This window comes from Alexandromys fortis, unplaced genomic scaffold (genome assembly GCF_014885135.2).
Source record: "Alexandromys fortis isolate MF-2015 unplaced genomic scaffold, M_Fortis_MF-2015_v1.1 scaffold_218, whole genome shotgun sequence".
Classification (NCBI taxonomy): Eukaryota; Metazoa; Chordata; class Mammalia; order Rodentia; family Cricetidae; genus Alexandromys; species Alexandromys fortis.
Genome location: NW_026068112.1, coordinates 1,322,502 through 1,336,316, shown reverse-complemented (window position 1 = coordinate 1,336,316; position 13,815 = coordinate 1,322,502). Strand labels below are relative to the sequence as shown.

At 57.6% G+C, this 13,815-nt stretch overlaps 1 protein-coding gene across 12 annotated transcripts; it reads left to right on the top strand.

Annotated features, from left to right (window-relative positions):
• Positions 1 to 310: 310 nt before the first annotated feature.
• Sema6c (semaphorin 6C) lies at positions 311 to 13,256 on the top strand. 12 transcript variants are annotated; one of them, XM_050124684.1, is made up of 21 exons: positions 311 to 554; positions 2,431 to 2,480; positions 3,221 to 3,310; positions 4,126 to 4,294; positions 7,264 to 7,378; positions 7,668 to 7,731; positions 7,886 to 7,942; positions 8,153 to 8,254; positions 8,443 to 8,533; positions 8,704 to 8,823; positions 8,967 to 9,055; positions 9,292 to 9,509; positions 9,738 to 9,869; positions 10,131 to 10,283; positions 10,405 to 10,578; positions 10,784 to 10,930; positions 11,199 to 11,276; positions 11,356 to 11,411; positions 11,549 to 11,593; positions 11,785 to 11,880; positions 12,255 to 13,256. In XM_050124684.1, the coding sequence occupies exons 4-21, from the start codon at positions 4,180 to 4,182 to the stop codon at positions 13,253 to 13,255; spliced, it is 2,853 nt and encodes a 950-aa protein (XP_049980641.1). In that variant the 5' UTR covers positions 311 to 554; positions 2,431 to 2,480; positions 3,221 to 3,310; positions 4,126 to 4,179; the 3' UTR covers position 13,256. The 12 variants fall into 12 exon arrangements, with proteins under 12 accessions (XP_049980641.1, XP_049980643.1, XP_049980640.1 ...); XM_050124686.1 differs by lacking the exon at positions 2,431 to 2,480; XM_050124683.1 differs by lacking the exon at positions 3,221 to 3,310.
• The last annotated feature ends 559 nt before the right edge of the window (positions 13,257 to 13,815 follow it).

The window sequence follows — 13,815 nt, the reverse complement described above, 5'->3', positions numbered from 1 at the left end:
TGACTTTCTGGGACACTTCTGCCCAGGAACTCGTCTCTGTCAGTCTGTCTCCATCTGTGTGTCTCATGCCGGCGTCTCAGCCACTGTCCGTGGGTCTTTCCATCTGGTCTCCAGCTCACCCTCTCCGCTTGGCTATGGGTGGACCGTGCGCTCAGCGCCCCTCCCCCTGTATTACTATTGGTGGAGAGGTGGCGGGAAGGCGGTGTCTAGCCCGCCGATGAGCATCCTATTGGTCGCAGGGACCGAGAGGCGGGCCGGAGGTGGGTCCGGCCAGGAGGCGGGCGGGGCGGCTGGGGCCGAGCCCAGAGCTCCGGGCGGTCGCATTGTTTTCCTCCGCGGATCTGCGGCGGGAGTAGGGGCTCCCACTCGGACCCAGGACTCTCATAACCCGACAGCGCCCTGGAGCCTAAACCCAAGCACCATCCAGACGGGACGCTAGTCGCATCTCGCCCGAACCCCAAACACGGATTGCGAACTCTGTGCGGTGCGGAGCTGGGGGCTGCCTGCTGCTCCCTGGATCTCGCTGACCCGGATCTCGGAGCAAGTACCCTGGGGTAGGGATGTAGCTGCAGGGAGGGGCAGGAGCGCCGCAAGAGGGGGTCAAGCTTCTGAGTGTCACGGAGACTCGAGTGTGTTCAGCGTGCCTTGCGCCTGACAGAGAAAGGGTCAGCGGACTTAGGGTGCTTGGAGGAGGAGGGGACCGTGGCCGAGCCTAGATGCTCTGCTGGGTGCAGGGTGTAAGCTTCTTTACCGACTGGTAGCAGTCCCGCCCCTCTAGACTGGGGGTCGCGAAAGGGGATATTTTCTTTTTCTGAGGCGCGCATGATGCGGAGGGTGGAAAGCCCAGCATCTTGCCTCTCCCGCGGGAAACTGAGGCTCCGGGACCTGAGGAGAAGTAGACCTGCAGGAATAGGAAAGCGGACAAGTCGTTCTGGACTTTGGTGTCAGGGTTGCTTCTTCGTCCTTGTGCAGGCTGGAGTCTGAGCACTCCCAGGGGGAGGGGTCAGCTTGGGCAAAGAGTCCAGGAGTGGGGCCACGGAGAAGCATCAGTCCCCGCGCCCACCTCCACGCTTCACCTCACTCCTCCCGGGGCTTTGTTAGACTGGCCTCCCACGGAGGAGAGTGGGCCTGGCGACAGCATCCTAGCTCACCTACCAGCTCCGCGCGGGCCTAGGGCCCGCCCTCGGCGGTTCCCAGCCTCTGGCCCTGTTTCCCTGGTCTGGGAGACCCGCCTCCGTCCCCCAACCCCAAATCCATCCCCACTCGGTCTGCGCCTGCAGGCCCCTCCAGCCCCTCCTCCCGCTAACGTGGCTCTGGGACCCGGTCCCGGTCCAGACGTTGCTACCCGCCCCTCCTCGGAGCCCCGGAACCAGTGAGGGGGAGACACGTCGAGCCCCTGGCCCTAGGCCCACCTCACGCTAAGCGCTCGCGAAGCTCCGGACACCTGGTTTATCCACATTGGGGGGTGGATCGGAGGGAGGGTAGGTACAAAGCCTGGAACTGAGAGGAAGGGTAGGGTGAAAAGGTTTTTGAGGCTCAGCATACCCCTGAGCCTCCTGAGGAAGGTGGGCTGGGGCGGGAGACCATGCCTATGGTTTCCTGCTATTGTCCCCGGCCGGCCTCCCAATCCCTTCCCTAGTTCCTCTAGACACCGGCTATGACCTCGGCCACTCCCCAGAGGTGGCTGTCTGGCTAAGGGGAAAAAACGGGGCATGTTTCATCTTTCAATCAAGGGGAGGACCCAAAAGGAAAATGAGTGGCCAGGTCTCTCCTTGGGATTTCTCCAGGTCACAGCACGCCTGTCCCCAGGCCAGGGATTGGATGGGAGCCACCCAGATGTTGCTCCCCCAAACAGCTATGGGAAGCCCTCTTAAAGATGTATCATCCTTGAGTCTAGTGGGCCAAGGAAAAGGCCAACCAAGTGTTTTTAGAGGCTGGACTAACCCAGCTTAAAGTGAGCGAGTGTGGGGGTCCTTAGTGAGACAGGTTAGGTGGGAGCTAGGCACGGTTTGCTCTCCGAGGAAGGAAGGGGATGAAGGTACTTGCTATCAGAGCCTTTTGCCTGAAAATGAAGAGCATGCAAATTAGATGCAAATTAGCCTCTATTGTCCCTAGCTAGGGCGCTTTTGCAGGGAGGCTCTTGGATTCTGAAGGTTTTAACATGGGAGTGGCCATCAGCCCCACAACTCGCAGACAACCTTTTCCCAAGACTGGCCCTGCAGTTCTAGGAGTTTCTGGCTAAAGGCCAAATGCTACCCTCGTATCTTCCGGTGCAAAGCCGTCCTCATTTTGTGACCAAACAAAACGGTCCCCCAATAGTATCTCCCCCACACTGGCTTCAACAGCTTTTTCACAAATTCGCACATTTACTCTTATAGGATGTGTAAGGGAGATGTGATTTCCCCCCTTCTTTTGTCCCTTCTTCTCTAGATCAGAGGGCTCCTATCCCCCTTCATCCCCCACAGGACCCACCACCCCAGGTAAGGAGAGGAGAGCAGGGGATAGAAGCAAACTCCACAGGGGGCCAGGACAAGGGTCTAGATGTTCTCCCCACTTGCCAGAAACCAAAGTTGTTTCCAGGGTGAAGATAGCAGTTGCCCAGGGCAACTTGAGGGGGGGCAGGTAGGAGCGCATAGAAGACAAGCTGTGTCCCTTTCTCTTCTCTAGGGAGTATCACCAACCGGAAACATGGGTTGGAGGAGGGAGGAGGATCTGGTCTTTCAGTGGAGGGGTCCTTAGCTAGCTAACTGCTCTGCCTCTGGGGAAAGGGGGAGGTCATACCTTGTCCCTTCCTCCAGCTCTCTTGGGGCCCCACCTGACGTCAGCCTCCCCACCAGTGACGCTTGATTGGGCTTGGGTGGACACTTGGGTCCTGGCTTTGAGTGGCATTGTTGGGGAGATGGAAGAAGGCTTGTGAGCCCAGAGTTTCTCCTTTAGAAGACTTGGAATGGACCACTAAGGCTTATTGTCGGTCCCAAAAGAAAGGGCTCCCAGCTCCCTGACTTGACTACTGGAGCCTCTTCAGCCCCTCACTTCAATGTGATGGGAAGGCAGGAGGCTTGTGTGTGCCACCTCCAGTGGGCCCAGGCAGGGGCAGCTGTCTGGGGTGGGCTGGTGGTGGGAAGGAGACCCGTCTCACCGCTCCCTTCGTCATAGTCATCTTTTCTTGGACTTTGGGCTACAATTGCCTGTCATTGAATTATTTATATTTCAATTTCAGAGGCAGCCTGATGAGGGAAGAAGGGGAAAGCGGGGCACGTTCAGCCATTTCTCCTCACCCGTCCTTTCTGTCCTTCGCTCTGCAGAGGGGGTGGGTCTGCTCTTCTCCCCTCACTGAGAAAGAACGTGCATTGGTTCTTAGGAGCCCGGGAGGCAACAGGGGGCTCCAGGCTGGGAGGGGGCACAGTGGTCGAGGAGACAGCTGCAGCCAGAGCTAAATTTAGCCTCTGATCTGGCTTTCATGCAGATTCATTTTTGGCTAAGACAGCCCCTCCACGAACACCCCACTCCCTCCCTCCCCAGCTTCTTCCTCAGCAGTGGGAATGGCCCCTTAAGTATGAGCTTAGGCCAGGTCAGTGACCCCCAGGCTGTTTGTCCCTCTCCTTCTGTTCTTTCTCAGTCCTAGACAGGCCCATGGCTGCTGCACAGCTGCCTCTGCCTGGGCTCAGTGCCTGCATTACTCCCAGGGTGCTGTGGGGGTCTGGGAGGGGAGGGGAGAGCAGACTTGGTGCCCTCTTCCTCCTCCTCGTGCCAAGGAGTCACTATTTAGAATTTTAAGGCGTCAGGGTCTAATTATAGCCCAGAAGGAGTTAGCACAAGGGGGGCCGGGAGCTGTCACCTACCGAATGTCCCAGACCCAGGCAGGAGAGAGGAAGAAAGGCTGGGAGGGGCAGCAGATCTGTTCTGTCCTTACCTGGGGTCACACCGGCAGGCTTCACACCAGCCAGTTTGGGCCAGTTGGAGAGGGAAAGGCCTTGATTGACAGGGACAGCTGGGAGTGAGGCAGAGATGGTTCTTTGCCCCACCCCACAGGGTCTTCTGGGGATAGACCTGGGGAGGAGTCTGCCTGCAACAAGGCTAGAGAGAACTTAGTCCCTTCCCCCACTTTTCTGTCTCCCCTTCCAGAGCCAGCGTATGGGTGAGGGGGTACCCCCTGGGGCTTGAGCTGCCCCGCACAGGATGCCCCGTGCCCCCCACCCCATGCCCTTGCTGCTGCTGTTGTGGCTGTCACTCCCCCATGCCCAGGCTGCCTTTCCCCAGGACCCCATCCCTCTGGTGACCTCTGACCTGCAAGGTGAGTACTTCACCCACTTGACACTCAGGAGGGGTGGGTAGAAGATGAGACCCCTGTGTGGGAGGTAAAGTGTAGGAAGGGAAGAGAATGGCCAAGCGAAGGGGAGTGAGCTGGTCCCATCCCTGGGTTTTGCTTCCTCACTCAGAGGTGGTGTTGCTGTGTGGCTAAAAAAAACCATGACCCTACTGAGTGAGGTGCAGGCTTACTGTCCCAGCGCTTGGGAGCTTGAGGGAGGAAGACTGTAACAAGTTTGAGGACAGCCTGAACTAGGTAGAGAGTTCCAGGTCAGCCAGGATTACTTGGCAAGACTGTCTCCATCAGGCAAAGGAGCCTAGGAGGAATGGAAGGTCTGAGCCAGACCAAACCGGAGCAGGTTTGAATCCCTACTCAGGTGCTCACTAGCTGTGTGACCTAGGTTCTTTCTCTAACCTTTCTTTGCCTCAGTTTCCACATCCGTAAAAGGAAGATAATCATAGTGCGCTACCTCACGGAGTTATTTAGAGACTGACTGAGGGAACAGATTCAGCACTAACGAGGTGCAGCCCTGAGACACCGTCTGGCCCGAATTAAACACTTTATATTTGTGTGTTATTCTTAGCTACAGCGTGAAGTCCTGGGCCAGGTCAGTGGTTCCCAGCTTTTCCTTCCCTCGCTACCCACCAGTGAGCCAGGTCTCACCATGACAGAAACTGTAAACCCAGTTTTTCTGAGAAGAATCTTTACCTGTTTGGGGTCTGTGTTCTACATGTTGGATTTAGAGTACTTTTAGTTGAGTTATTGGAATGATTGTTGGGAGATAGAGAAGAATAATAGCAAACACGACTGGGTGGTGGAGGTGCACGCCTTTAATCCCAACACTCAGGAGGCAGAGGCAGGTGGATCTCTGTGAGTTTGAGGCCAGCCTGGCCTACAAGTTCCAGGACAGGCTCTAAAGCTACTGAGAAACCATCTTGGGGGGAAAAAAAAAAGAATACTAGCAAACTTGAGTTGGGCAGTGGTGGTGCACGCCTTTAATTCTAGTATTCGCAAGGCAGAGGCAGGTGCATCTCTGTGAGTTCAAGGCTAGTTTGGTCTACAGAGTGAGTTTCAGGACAGCCAGGGCCACACAGAGAAACCGTCTCAAAAAAAAAAAAAAAAAAAAACAACCAAAAACAAAGTAAACAAACAAACAAAAATAGCAGACTGCATCAGGTGGGTTCTCAGTACTCTGTTAACATCAAATCATCTTTGAGCCTGGTTTCCCCCTAAACACCCATACCTGTGGCTTCCATGACCAGACCAGGTGGACAGTGGGATTGGTCAGAGGAGGGAGGAACTTTGAAGGGTGACATGGGGACGAATCTGGTGGGAGGACTCAAAGAAGAAGAACCAATGCTTTAATTATTCGCATGTGCAGGTACTGTTGTGTGACAAAACTCTTCCTGGGGAGACAAATGCTTGTCTAACTCACCCCAGATACGCAGCCCACGACAGACCAAAGTACGGACGTTACCAAAGTCAATGAGTTTTACTGGGGTCACTTACAGGAATATGGGTGAAGGGCTACAGGAGCAGAAATGACTCAAAGACAGCTGCATCACCAAAGCCCACCCCAGCATGGGTGACAGCTCAGAAAAGCTGGGAACCTGGAGCTCACTGCACAGCCTGCAGGTAGCTCAGCAGGTTGGAGAGCATCCTCTAGGGGTCCTCAGTTGGTCTCTTCCAGGCAGTCTGGCTGGTGTCTGCTTCTTGCAGGAGGCAGTTGGTGTGGTCTCAAAGGTTTTTGTTTGTTTGTTTGTTTTCCTTCTTCTCTGAGAATCTTCTTTGCAGCTCAGCTTCGCTTCCTCTGAGGGGGCCTCTCAGCTTTTATTGTTTATTCTGGCAGGGAGGGTCTTAGTGAATATGGTCAGTTTCAGGGAGTTCTTGAATTTTTTTTTTTTTTAGTTATGTATTTCCTTGGGTAAGGGGTTCCCCTGCAGGATGGAATGTTGTTTGATCTCATGGAGGTCAGAGGAGGTAGGTTTTCTGGAGTTGGAGCTGAAGGTGCTTGTGAGTCAGTTGGTGTGCTTGCTGGGAATTGAACTCTGGACCCTAGAAGAGCATTGTATGCTCTTGACCACCAAACCATCTCCAGCCCCTTGAAAGGAACTTTCTAATACAGAGGTGGTCTGGCGTCAGTCAGACTTCATATATGCCCTGCTGCCTGCCTGGTTGTCATGTAAATACCTCCATATACTAAGCCTTGAATTGGGCCAGTGTGAAGTTAATATATTAATATGTCATATTAATATAGCTTAATATATTAAGCAAGGTGGATCAAATAACTCACAATATCTGGTGAAAATTAAATGCTCAGTAAGAGTTGATTTTGTATTTGTTTAACTTTTTTTTTTTTTTTTTCCGAGAGTTTCTCTGTGTAGTTTTGGAGCCTGTCCTGGAACTTGCTCTGCAGACCAGGCTGGCCTCGAACTCACATAGATCTGCCTGCCCAGTGCTGGGATTAAAGGTGTGCACCACCACCTCCGGACTTTAACATTTACTTATTTGGGGGGAGTGCACGTGCTATGGTGTATGAGTGGAGACTGAGGGTCAACTTGGGGAACTGGTTCTCTGATTGCACATTTGAACTCAGGTAGCCAGGCTTGGTTACAGGTATCTTTACCCTCAGAGCCATTTCATTGTTCCCCCTCCCCATTTCATTTCATTTCATTTCATTTCATTTCATTTCATTTCATTTCTTTATCTGGGGCCAGCATCTTGCCTTGTATACTGGTCTGGTACTTGCTATGCAACCATGGCTACCCTTAAACTCTCAGGGTCCTCCTGCCTCAGCCTCCCCATTGCTGGTCTGCACCACTGTACACAGCTTCTGGCATTGTTTTTATATGTAGATCTGGGGACTCTCTTCTCTCCTGCTCTGTTCACCGCTGGGTTTCCCTGGCAAGAAAGGGAGTAGGAAAGTGTGTATTATCTCGGCTGTCATCCTCTAGGTTCTTCTCCATTATCCTGGTTCCGGGGCCTGGAGGAGGATGCTGTGGCTGCAGAACTCGGGCTGGACTTTCAGCGATTCCTGACCTTGAACCGGACCTTGCTTGTGGCTGCCCGGTAAAATGGCCGCGGCACAGTTGTGGGGCAGACATGCATGCTCCTGGGCAGACATGGGACCTGCATGGCCACTGCAGCATCTTGCAGGGGACACATGCAGGTGCACAAGCCATGGGACACGGACATGCTTGGACTCAGAGAACAAGGCGTGGAGGAAGGGGGAGGCTAGGGAGCAGGAATTTGTGTGGCTTGGCCCTGAGCAGGTGAACATGGGTAAGCAGGGGACTGAGGCGCTCAGGCAGGCAGGGTGCCTCGGCTCAGCTCTGACCCCTCCTTACCTACCCTTCAGGGATCACGTTTTCTCCTTCGATCTTCAAGCCCAAGAAGAAGGGGAGGGGCTGGTGCCCAACAAGGTGAGGGGCTGTACGCGAGGAGGTGCAGGCAGGGAGACGAAGCTGGGAAAGGTGTATTGGGGGTCTCGTGGGTGAGAAAAGCGTCTAAGAAGGAGTCGTGATGTGAGGAGGGGTCCTGGTTGCCCCATGACTTCCCCTCGTTTTTTCTCTTCAGTTTCTGACATGGAGGAGCCAGGACGTGGAGAACTGTGCTGTTCGGGGAAAGCTCACGGTGAGGAGTGGAGCGGGTCGGAGGAGGGAAGGAAGGCAAGGAGGTTCAGAGACCAGTGAACTTGGTGGAGGCTAAAGGGCCAAGCAAACAGCCTGAGACTCTAGCCGCATTGCCATGACCGGCTCAAGACTGACGGCTACTGCCTCACTTCCTGTGGCCCCTAACTTCAATTCCACCCTTGTCACTAACCTTGAATTTTGGGTTTTCTAGGACGAATGCTACAACTACATCCGTGTTCTTGTTCCCTGGGACTCACAGAGGCTCCTTGCCTGTGGAACAAACTCATTCAGCCCCATGTGCCGCAGCTATGGGGTACAAAGGAAGAGGGCTGGGAGGAGAGCAATCAGTTTGCTGGGAAGAGATGGGCATCTGGGGGTGGGACTGGTATGCTTGGAAGGTGAGAGTGTGGAAGGGGCCAGGGAAGAGGCGCGGAGGAGTGGGCTGTGGGGCCACACGTCTGAGACCCCAAGGTTCTAGGAACCTGCCTCCTTTGCCCCCAGATAACTTCGCTGCAACAGGAAGGTGAGGAGCTGAGTGGACAAGCTCGATGCCCCTTTGATGCCACCCAGTCAAATGTGGCCATCTTTGCAGGTGTGCACCTGGGTGTGTGGCTGGAAGGCGTTCCTCTCCCAACTTGGTCTTTCCCTCATGTCCTTGAGTGGAGGGCGGTACGGGCCTGGGGAAGGGCCTGAGTTGCTGTGTGGGCACCAGTAAGAGACAAGCTGCAGGCCCTGAGCTTCCCCTGACCCCCACCCCTCCAGAGGGCAGTTTGTACTCGGCCACAGCAGCAGATTTCCAGGCCAGTGATGCTGTAGTTTACAGAAGCCTTGGATCGCAGCCCCCACTCCGTTCTGCCAAGTATGACTCCAAGTGGTTGCGAGGTCAGTCTTCCTGGGGGTCAGACTGCCGGGACGAGGGGGCACCAGGCCTGTGCGGGGCAGTAGCAGTGTGTTTGTGGATGGGTAGGAAGACGGTGCAGCATGAGTTTCTGAGCAGGTATGGATACCCTTTCCTGTCACCTTAGAGCCACACTTTGTCTATGCTTTGGAGCACAGAGACCACGTCTACTTCTTCTTCCGAGAGGTCGCTGTAGAGGATTCCCGGCTGGGGAGGGTAAGCTGTTGGACACCAGGGGTCTGGATCCTAAGAATGGTTCTTGTCTCTAATCTCCATAACAGATTCCTTAGATCTGACCCCTCCCCATGCCCTCTGCATAGACTTCAGCTCTCTCACCTATGACATCTGGCCATTCTCTCCCGAACTGACCTGCCGTACCGTTCCCTTGCTTTGCCTCCTGGAGCCCTCACCTCACAGCAGCTGCCGTGTGGCTTTCCTCAATCTTTCCTCAGGTGCAGTTTTCTCGGGTAGCCAGGGTGTGTAAACGCGACATGGGCGGCTCACCTAGGGCCTTGGACCGCCACTGGACTTCCTTCCTTAAGCTGAGGCTCAACTGCTCTGTCCCTGGGGACTCTACCTTCTACTTTGACGTCTTACAGGCCTTAACGGGGCCTGTGAACCTGCATGGCCGCTCTGCTCTCTTTGGGGTCTTCACTACTCAGACTAACAGGTGGGTACTAGGCTGTGTGATCTAGTTCTCCACCCCTACCAACATTCACACTCGCTTTTGATGCCTCCTGAGGAGGAAGCTCCAAGCAAGGCCAATCTGCTGTCCCCTGTGACTGTCCTGCCCACCGGTCTCTGCCTCTCAGCATGGCTCACAAAGGGCAGCCCACAGCTTACCTGCAGGAGCAGTCCCGCCCCTGTTAACACCTTGAATCTTTTCTGGCTCCCTCAGCATTCCTGGGTCTGCAGTCTGCGCCTTCTACTTGGATGACATTGAGCGTGGGTTTGAGGGCAAGTTCAAGGAGCAGAGGAGTCTGGATGGGGCCTGGACTCCTGTTTCTGAGGACAGAGTCCCCTCACCCAGGTACCCGGGATAGAGGTGACTGATGGGGCAGAAGCAATGCTCGTTCTTAATATTCGGCTGTGAGGAGGACTCAGGTCACTGTGGCCAGGACAGGCCTAGCACTGGGTTAGACTAAGGAGCTGCAGCAGGGAAGGGAGCAGGTGCCGCAGCGTGTGTTTGCAGGGCAGTGACGGTTACCAACCACGTTTGAGAGTGGGGGGCACATAGCTTCATTAACCCCGTTCTCTGCCCTAAGGCTGCCCCTTCCCATGTGCTCACCAGGCCAGGGTCCTGTGCAGGTGTGGGTGGAGCTGCCTCGTTCTCCTCCTCTCAAGACCTACCTGATGCTGTCCTGCTCTTCATCAAGGCTCACCCACTTCTGGATCCCACTGTGCCACCTGCGACCCACCAGCCTCTCCTCACTCTCACCAGCAGGTAACCAGAGATAAGCCCCATTGGCGTGGGGGTGGAGCTTGTGAAGGAGCAAGAGTGGGGAGCAGGCATCTGGTCCGGCTCTCCTGGCTATGCTTTCCTCACCTGAAGCCTGTCGCTGCAGGGCTCTGCTGACCCAGGTAGCTGTGGATGGCATGGCTGGGCCGCACAGAAATACTACAGTCTTGTTTCTTGGCTCCAATGATGGGACAGTGCTGAAGGTGCTACCTCCAGGGGGACAGTCTCTGCGACCTGAGCCTATCATACTGGAAGAGATTGATGCCTATAGCCCTGCCCGGTGAGTTCTTTGTGGGGCAGAGGTGGGATGGGGGAATAGGTTGAGCACTCCAGTGCTGGTTTGGCAGAATCAGAGGCCTTGAGGTAGGGAAAGGGTTTGGTGAGAGAGCTCTACTGGGCTGGGGAGGGTGCTTCCATAGGGTGAGCCCAGGTCTTCTGGGCACTTCTCCTCCTGTCTCTTCTCACCCAGACCCCATTCCTATTAGGTGCAGTGGGAAGCGCTCAGCCCAAGCCTCACGGCGGATCATAGGGCTGGAGCTGGACACCGAGGGTCACAGGCTCTTTGTGGCCTTTCCTGGATGCATCGTCTACCTCCCTCTCAGCCGCTGTGCCCGGCATGGGGCATGTCAGAGGTGAGGAGCCCAAGGGCAGATGCTGCCTGGCTATGCTTCCTGGGCGGGTAGGAGCACAGAAAAATCCCCAAGTCTTGAGGGTGGCAAGGAAATGGGGATAGTGAAGTTGGGGTACCCTGGGGAGTCTGAGGGTGGGCAGCAGCTGGGGTCTGGAGCAGACTGGGGTGGGGTGGATGGGTGGAGTGTGGGGCTGGGAGTATCCTGTAAGGCAATGGAATAGACTGTGTAAGCAGAGGGTGCCAGCCTCACTCAGCTCAGTTTCCCTTAGGAGCTGTCTGGCTTCTCAGGACCCATACTGTGGGTGGCATCGACTGAGAGGCTGTGTGAGCATCAGGGGACCTGGTGGGTAAGTGAGGAGCCCCTGGGACTCGTGAGGAGAGGGGCAAAGCGTAGAGCCACAGTAAGCCACCTCCCTTTCCTTTTAGGACTGATGTGGATGTGACTGGGAACCAGGAATCCACGGAGCACGGTGACTGCCAAGGTAACCACGAGGGCGGGCTGCAGCCACAGCTGCGTATTCTCTGAGGGCCAACAGCATCTTGGGCTTGGGCATCTGTCTTTCTCGGCATCTGTTCCAGTTGCTTCTACCACCTTTCCCTCATTCTCACTGTCTCATAGATGGAGCTACTGGGAGTCAGTCTGGCCCTGGGGATTCTGCTTATGGTGAGTCTTCCGGCCTCAGTTTCCTTTTTCCTTGCGTAGCCCACACAACCAAATCTGTCTGGGCTATAGGCAGGCCAGCATCCTGAACAGACACTGGAATTCTGGACTTGTGTTCCAAAGGGGAGGGGCTTGGTGGTGTCAAGGGTGGAGAGCAGAAGTCTCACTGGCACTGACCTGGTCTCTGTTACCAGTGCACCTGGGTCCTGGCCCTTCCCTTGAGACCCCCAGTTCCCCCAGTGATGCCCACCCAGGGCCCCAGTCTTCCACTCTTGGAGCTCACACGCAGGGTAAGGGGGTTGCCTGGGAGGGACCGAGTGCAGTGTGGACCTGTTGAGGCTGAGAATTCTAAGCCGGGTGCTGATTGGTGTTTGATAACCACTAACACCTGTTTGGAACCGCCCTTCACCACAGCTGGACATCCCAGCCAGTGTCCTGCACAGGCAGGGTGGCAGATGTGCCTGGCATGGCTGCAGGGGCTAAAACTGGGCAGGGACTACCCCAGACCCGTGCTCTAGCCTGTGTGTTTAGGGATCCTGGGAAAACGACTCCTGAGACTGAGTGGAGCGAAGCTGAGCAGCAGCAAGAGAACTTGTGGTTGGCCCCACCTGTGTCCCTTCCGTGCGCCTAAAGCTGAGCCGCCTCCCTCCTTCTTGGCCGGCAGGCGTGCGCAGGGACCTTTCCCCAGCTTCAGCCTCCCGCTCCATCCCCATCCCACTCCTCCTGGCCAGCGTGGCGGCGGCCTTCGCCCTGGGCGCCTCAGTCTCCGGCTTCTTGGTGTCCTGTGCTTGTCGCCGAACGCGTCGCCGTCGGAGCAAGGATGTCGAGAGCCCGGGGCTGCCGCGCCCCCTCTCCCTCCGCAGTCTGGCCCGGCTGCACGGTGGCGGTCCTGAGCCCCCGCCTCCGCCCAAGGATGGAGATGCTGCGCAAACGCCCCAGCTCTACACCACCTTCCTACCTCCGCCCGACGGCGGACCCCCACCGGACCTCGCCTGCCTGCCCACCCCCGAGTCCACGCCCGAGCTGCCGGTGAAGCACCTCCGTGCCTCCGGGGGGCCCTGGGAGTGGAACCAGAACGGGAACAACGCGTCGGAGGGCCCCGGCCGCCCGGCGGGCTGCAGTGCGGCGGGCGGGCCCGCGCCGCGGGTGCTGGTGCGGCCGCCCCCGCCGGGCTGCCCTGGGCAGGCGGTGGAGGTGACCACGCTGGAGGAACTGCTGCGCTACCTGCACGGCCCGCAGCCGCCCAGGAAGGGCGCCGAACCGCTCGCCCCGGCCGCCTTCAGCTCGCGGCCGCCCGCCCCGGCCCCCAGCCCGCTGCCGCGGGACTGCGTGCCGCCGCTCAGGCTCGACGTGCCCCCCGAGGGCAAGCGCGCGGCTCCCGGCGGGCGGCCCGCCCTCTCGGCCCCGGCGCCGCGCCTGGGCGTCGGCCGCAGGTTGCCCTTCCCCACGCACCGCGCGCCCCCGGCGCTGCTCACGCGGGTGCCCTCGGGGGGCCCGGCTAGGTACTCCGGGGGGCCCGGGAGGCACCTCCTGTACCTGGGCCGGCCCGACGGCTACCGCGGCCGCTCCCTGAAGAGGGCGGACGCGAAGTCCCCGCTGACCCCCAAGCCACCCCTCGCCGCCTCGACGCCGCCCGCGCCGCACGGCGGCCATTTTAACTTCTGACGGAAGCTGCTAGCGCCGGTGCGGGCGCCGGAGGCCCAGGCCCGCGATGGCCGTCGGCCTTCCCGGACTCCGAGAGTCTCCCGGGGCCCGCTCTCGCCCCGGTTTATTTATTGACTGTCGTTCCCCTGACCCGGCGAGGCCAGTGAGAGGCCGCGACCCGGCCGCCTCCCACTCCCCGCTCCCTCCCTTCCAGCCATGCTGCCTTAACTCGCCGCCCCGGGCTCCCGCGGACAGGGCCCCGGGCGGGCCGGCGGGGCTGGAGCCGCGCCTGTGTACAGGGTCCTCGGGCCTCCTGGGCCGGGACGTACCGCCTCCTACTGTGTAGGAGCCCCCGCTTCCCAATACAGCCATGTCCGCCCCCCAGCCGCTGCCTGACTTTTCTCGCGGAGCGGGAGGGACAGGAGGGCGGGCCGCCCGGCCCTCTGGGTGCCTGTGCCCCTGAATGTCTGCCCCCGCCTCACCTCGGCCCCCAGGTCTCTCCGGAGTAATTGGCTTGGCGGCTGTCCCACCGGGGTTAATCAGGAAAGGTTTCCTGCAGGAGGCAAGAGAAGACATGGTGT

Excerpts from the sequence above, each read along its gene's own strand:
- Sema6c (XM_050124681.1), top strand. The coding sequence starts at position 7,384 with ATGGCCGCGGCACAGTTGTGGGGCAGACATGCATGCTCCTGGGCAGAC. Across the intron at positions 8,534-8,703 it reads AAATGTGGCCATCTTTGCAG|AGGGCAGTTTGTACTCGGCC; the intron begins GTGTGCACCTGG and ends CCACCCCTCCAG. Across the intron at positions 11,881-12,254 it reads TCTTGGAGCTCACACGCAGG|GCGTGCGCAGGGACCTTTCC; the intron begins GTAAGGGGGTTG and ends CTTGGCCGGCAG.